This window comes from Microtus ochrogaster (assembly GCF_000317375.1).
Source record: "Microtus ochrogaster isolate Prairie Vole_2 chromosome 14 unlocalized genomic scaffold, MicOch1.0 chr14_random_1, whole genome shotgun sequence".
Lineage (NCBI taxonomy): Eukaryota > Metazoa > Chordata > Mammalia > Rodentia > Cricetidae > Microtus > Microtus ochrogaster.
The window spans coordinates 29,350,880-29,357,717 of record NW_004949096.1 but is presented as its reverse complement, the minus strand read 5'-3'; the positions used below and the strand labels follow the sequence as shown (position 1 = coordinate 29,357,717).

Below are 6,838 nucleotides of genomic sequence, written 5' to 3'. Positions count from 1 at the left end.
GAGCCTGTCCTGGAACTAGCTCTTGTAGACCAGGCTGGCCTCAAACTCACAGAGATCTGCCTGCCTCTGCCTCCCGAATGCTGGGATTAAAGGCATGCGCCACAACCGCCTGGTGGTCTCTGTATTAATATTCATCTGCCAAAAAAAAACTTTTCTCATGAGGCTCAAGAGATGTACTAATCTGGGTATAATGATAAGTCATTAGAAATTAATTTAATATAGTGTCCATTTAGCTATATAATAGTAATAGGTTCTCACTTAGGGTCTATAACCTAGCCAGTGACAGATTTTTAGCCTGTTAATGGTACCAGGCATAGGGTCTCTCTTATGTAACAGATTTTAAGTCCAGTCAAAAAGCTGCAGGGCTAATGGCCCATACCTTTAATCCTAGCATTCAGGAGGCCTGGCGGGCAGTTCTCTGTGAGTTTGAGATCTGTCTGTTCTACACAGTGAATTCCAGGATAGCCAGGACTACAAAGAAAGACCCTACCTCAAAAACAAACAAACAGAAAAGATTCTTGGAAGTTGTAGCTATAACTGAGTTAGTTGGTAGAATGCTCACCAAGAGTCTGAGCTGAGTTTGATCTCAGCACTATGTAAACCAGCTCATCTTCCAGCTCTTTAGCTCAAGGCTAGCCTGGGCTACCTTTTATAAACAAGAATAAAAAAGAACGAAGTGTACACATCTTTAATCCTGGTACTCAGGCAGAGACAGATGGACCTCTTCTGGAATCTTATGATGAGACCTTGTCTTTAAAAAAGAGGGGGGAGGAAAAGAAAAAGATTATAAGAAAAAGATCAGAACTAAGCATATATATATATATATAATATATATATATATACATTTTTATTGTTTTAATCCCCAAACAACATCACAACCATATATCTAACTTTACATTGAATTAAGTAATATAAAAATCAATGAAGATAAATGTAAATTATAGTTATATGCAGATACCATTCTATTTTATATAAGACTTGCTTGTCCTCAAACCTTGGTGTCTGTGGGAGAGTCTGGAGCTACCACCCATGGGATTGGAGGACCTCCCGTAGTATATATCATCGTACACTGGCATGTATTTTAATTACTTTTCTTTCTCTTTGACCTTATACCTAACAATCAACATAGGGTGGAAAAATTTACTTGGACTCAATAATCTTAAACGCGTCCATTGTGTCATGAGCTGTGGTGGAGCAGAGCTTCACAGCAGTCCACCTGCCTCTCAACACACACCACAGCATGGAATAGTGTCACCAGACAGAAAGCAGTCTTTTTGTGTCTGTTACTCTTCTGGAAATGCCCTCATAGAGGGCAATTCTAAATTTGGTAAAATTAACAATGAAGATAAACTATCACAGCGGTCAAGGCTTTCAGGCCACTTCTCATGTATTTTCATGCCTTCTGCCATAATCTACCTGTCAGTTGTGCATTCTTTTAAGAAATTGATATTAAGTAATGGCATTTTCATTCAAGTATAAAAGGTACTTTGGGAACATAAACTCCTGTCCTCCCTCTCCCCTCTAGTTAGTCCTTTCGTCGTCTGAAATAACCACCTTCTATTTTATCCATACGTTATTTGTCTGTGTTTATGGTGGTGGTGGGGTGCATGTGGAAGCATGGTTAATGTGTGTGTGGCTAATACTGATTGTCAACACAACAGGACTAGAATCAAGTAAGAAACAGATGTCTGGGTCTGTTTCTGTAAGGGAGAACGGAGGTAAGAAGATTCAGTGTTAGCAAGAGTGACACCGTCCCATGGGCTTAGGTAAAAGCAAGCTCCAGTTTTCAGCAACTGACACATTTCTTTCTTTTTTTATGGCTAATTGAAACTTTTTAAAAAACATTTATTTTATGTACTTGAGTGCTCTTTCTGCATGTACAACCTTTTTTTTAAAAAAAACTTTATTTAATTTTATTTCATGTGCATTGGTATAACGATGTCAGATTCTCTGGAACTGGAGTTACAGACAGCTGTGAGCTGCCATGTGAGTGCTGGGAATTGAGACCAGGTTCTCTGGAGGAGCAGTCAGTGCTCTTAACCACTGAGCCATCTCTCCAGCCTTGCCTGTACAACTTTTATACCAGAAGGGGGGGCATCAGATTCCATTGTAGATATCAGTCTGTGGTTGCTGGGAGGAGCAGCCAGTGCTCTTAACCGTCTCTCCAGCCCCTGCTGATTGACTGCTGATTGAGCTCTTTACATGTGTAATCTTATCTTAAAATGTTTTCATTAATTAATTAGTTAATTAATTTTTGGCTTTTGAGACAGGGTTTCCCTGTAGTTTTAGAGCCTGTCCTGGAACTAGCTCTTGTAGACCAGGCTGGTCTCAAACTCAAAGAGATCTGCCTGCCTCTGCCTCCCGAGTGCTGCGATTAAAGGTGTGTGCCACCACCGCCTGGCTATCATAAATTTAAAATCTACTAATTTGACTTACATGTGAGCTTCTTGAGTAAGTTTTTTTTCTTTTTCTTTCTTCTTATCCACCCCCCCCTACACACACAGGGTTTCTCTGTGTAACAGCTCTGACTGGAACTCATTCTGTAGACCAGGCTGGCCTTGAACCAATGAAAGCAACAGATAAGATCCAAGACCCACCTCCATCATTTCCCCTTTTTTTGTTTAAACAAAAAAGAAAGGCCTGGAAGATTGAGAGAGAACTGACTACCATAGTTGTCTTCTGACTTCCACAAGAGTTTCTAGCATACATACACACCCCTCTAATAAATAAGTAAATAAATAAATATATATTTTTTAAAGAGAATAAAAGTTTTGGAATCAAATTGCGCCATCATTGTCTAGCTGTATAATTTTGAACTAAGTAACCTCACCAATTCTCTACTTCTGTATCTGAAAAACAAAGGAAATGCTTATACTTAATTATTTTGAGAATCAATGCATGAAAATGCATAAAACAGAATAATGCTTGCATATTCTGTTTATTTTACTAACTATTATTTCTCTTAATTTGTTCACTGGCAAATACTGTCTCATTGTTTATTAGGCATTGCATAAGGTACCAGGACAGTGTGTGTTCCCTGTAGTCCTCAGCTAGTCCCGGCATTTACTGGGCACACAGACACCATCTGAGCAGTTGCTCTAGTGATGGTGAAGAATTACTGTTGTCATTAAGTCAAAGTTGCTCCAAACCCATACATTTTTTTTGTGTTAACTTTATTAAATAGTTTGATTAATTGTGTAAGTATAAAAGAGAGACAGTACACTGCTCTAGAGTATGAGAAATGAGCTCATTCACTTATCACCTACAGTGATAGAAATGTATTGACAAATCCTAGAAAATTTTCCACTGGCCATGTTTTGATTGCTCAGTAAAGAATCAACAGTTTATTCAAACCTGTGTTTGCTTTTCTTTTTTAAAGCCGGGTAATTCAGGCTAAGTGGTGGTGCAAGCCTATAACTCTGGCATTCTGGCTGCAGAAGTTCAGGGCTAGTTTAGGCAACTCATTGAGACTACCTCAAGTTGGAAAGTGAAATAAAAGCTGGAGAGGATTTATCTTAGTGCTAAAGTACTTGACTAGCATGTATAGGATAGTTGGTTCAGTCCCCAGTACTGCTAAACAAACACACAAACAAAAAATATTGGGTGAACCTGGGCAGAGGTGGTGCATGCTGTTGAATCCCAGCACTCAGAAGGCAGAGGCACATGGATCTTTATGAGTTTGAGGTCAGCCTGGCCAGGTGATTTTGATAGCAAGGACAAAGTGTTCTAGTATAATACAGATATTTTAGAGGCGCATTCTAGTAGTATCTTTTGTTTATATATGATTGAAATGTCTTTGATGTGATGTAAATGTTACAAGAAGCTGGGCACAGTAGTCCATACCTGCAGTCCCACAGTTTGGAGACTGAGGCAGGATTGTTAGCTTATCTTTAAAATGTGATAGGCAATGAGTCTTTTTCGTGTTAATTTTGTTCTTTTACGGTGTTAGGGATAGAATCACAAGCTTCATGCATACTAGCAAGTTCCATGCTCACTTTGGTGTATTTCCAGCTGTGGAAATGGGGTCTTTGAGGTATTGACAACAAACTGATTAATTAAAGCCTTGTACTTTTTCTGTGACTGAGGTGAGGAAATGGTTGTTATTGATTGTCAATGTGGTAACCCACACTGATAACTCAAGTTGAAAACAAGCAAACAAAAAAATTACGGGCCTGTAATCCCAACACTCAAGAATCTGAGGCAGGAGAATGAAGATTTTAAGGCCATCCTGGACCAACAAAACCTTGTTTCCCCAAAGCAAACAAAGATGGTAAATTTTTAGCCCAAGTGGGGCCTGACTGCATCTTTATTTTAAGTGGACAAATTACTTTGGAAACTTGTTTCCATCTTTTTCTTCAGTCCAATTTCTAGCATCCTGTGTGTCCCTGCTGTTTTATTTTTACGAGCTAGCTTCAAAGATTGCCTACCCTCATTGTCTCATTCTTCATTTACCCTCTGTAAAGGTTTCTGTCCTTTCCAATCCCTAACGAGTGCCTAATTGTTTCCACGGCAGCCTTTGCTTTGTGTCTGTGTGTGTGAGTGCACGCATGTGTGTGTGCATGCCTACCATGCTCACTGTGCAGAATCCAGCAGAATCCCACCAGGAAGTGTGAGCAGTCATCCTGTCTCTGCCTCCTCGTGCATGCACAGCAAGCACTCTTCTCACTGAGGGCTTCCGAGCTCATGGGTCAGCTTCTCCATGGAATTTGTCATTTTCTTCCTGCCAGGGCGTTCTGTATTTTCTTTTTTGAAGAACTCTTAATTTTGGTCATGCTGATTTATATTTTAGGTTGTAGATTTTAAAGTTTCTTCTTTCTTTCACAGGGCTTTTTAATTTTTGTTTTCTGAGATAGTCTCACCATTTAGCCCAGATTGGCCTTGAATTCATATAGTGAAGGGTGGCCTTAAACTTTCTTGCCTCTGACATCTCAATCTCCAGCTCATTTATAGAATTTTTCAAAGTTGTATCTTTCTCTTAAAGATTGTGGCATTTAGTAATCTTGTAAGTTTTCAGGTGGTTGTGATGATAGCCACAGGTGGAAACCACTGACCTAAACATATGGTTCAGATTCTTCGCCGTGGAGCACACAATTCTTGATCTCGTCCCTGCCTGCCTCTCCAGCACCATTTCTTGTCTGCCCTCCCCTCTTATTTTCTGTGTTAAGCCAAATGTCTTTTCTGTAATTTCCTGAGCTTGGTTGTTTTTTTTTGGGGGGGGGGGCAGAGGGTCAGTAGTAATAGTTTTAGGAATCAGGACATAGTCCCAGATTTCTGTTTTTCTCATTCCTTCTGTATATCCCAGCTAGTCTTGAATTTCATGTGTTAAAATTGTGTTGAAAAGCACAAGGCTGATCCAAATCAGTGAGACCAAGAATAATCATGTAACTTGCTGCAGTAATATAAATAGTATATGTCAGAATATGTGTACAGTTCTGTGTTTGTATGTCTAACATAGTTATTACTGGATCTGCTCAGGTTAATCTTAAGTCACTTTTTAAATATTTTCTTCTAAGTCATCTTTAGTTACTCTCTTGTGTATTTCTGTACTCATTTAGCATTTATTTGAGTACGCAGGAGTAGAGCAGGACCTAGCAATGGGTGGATAAAAATAAAAAATATAAATGTTCTGTTCCTTATGGTCTCAAGATGCATTTTGTATAGTTATTGTCATAAAGTACTATACAGAAATCCAGTTTGTTAACTTTTTAAAAGAGAAACCATAGTACATCTTTTCCCACTGTTTTCTTTCTCTTTTCATCCAGGGAAAGACCATGTTTGTAGATTTATTGGCTGTGGGAGAAATGATCGTTTCAACTATGTGGTCATGCAATTGCAGGTATGTTACTTTGAAAAGTATGTCTTAAAATCTTAGTTTTAGCCAGGCAGTGGTGGTGCACACCTTTAACCCAGCACTCAGGAGGCAGAGGCAGACAGATCTCTGAGTTTGAGGCCAGCCATGTCTACAGAGGGAGTTTCATAAAAGACTGTTACACAGAGAAACCTTGTCTTAAAAACAAAAATCTTTTAGTTTTGATCAAAATACCCAATTACAGTGAATCTGCATAAAAATGACAACATTCTTGTTATTATGTTCAATGGCTATACACTGTGTACATGGAGATTTATTTAGACTTGGTATAGATTTTCCAAAAAATGAAATGTTCATCTATTTTAGTTTTTCTGTACCTTTGTTGGTTATAATTTTTTCCCATAGCGTTTAACCTTACAATAGATTGTATACCATAATGTGATCCTTGCCTTTCTCTTTACATGTTTGCTACCTCAAGCATTTCAAATCTCTGCTCGTGCTCTCAAGTACCAGCCACTACGTTTAGATTGTAATCATTAGTTGGAGTAAAAGTAAAAGATGAATGCTTGTCCTCTTCCCTTTCTGTCAGCATACTGTTCCTTCTCTTCTAGATGGGAATAGAGTTGATAAAATGCAGGAGTAACTGTTACAGAAGGGAGAGTCAGGACACCATCTACTTCCTGGATGAACACCACAGTACAGTCTCCTTGAAGCTGAAAACCATGGTTCACTGCCTAATTTTCACTTCTCAACAGTTTCCTTTCATCTGTAGCAGACTTTATTTTGAACATTTGGTTTCTTTATTTCCTTGTATATTATTGACCTAAATGTTTTCTTCTTTTCAGAAGGCTTTTTTTTTCTCAAGTATCCTTCAATATTTGACTTTGACCTAAAGATGTCACCCTTTCTGTAAACTGTAGCTGTTGTTGTCATTTGTCTTTTTAAAGTGTGGTCTCACTGAGTACCACAAGATGATCATGATGGAGCTAAGCCTGGCCTTAACCTCAGGATTCCCCTATCTTACCCCCC

General features: G+C 38.7%; 1 protein-coding gene across 1 annotated transcript in view; it reads left to right on the top strand.

Annotated features, from left to right (window-relative positions):
- Positions 1-6,838, top strand: part of Ttbk2 (tau tubulin kinase 2) — a 127,870-nt gene that overhangs the window by 58,124 nt on the left and 62,908 nt on the right. The window contains exon 4 of the mRNA XM_005364320.3: positions 5,763-5,836. Coding sequence (XP_005364377.1) covers positions 5,763-5,836 — 74 coding nt within the window. The remainder of the gene's footprint in view (positions 1-5,762; positions 5,837-6,838) is intronic.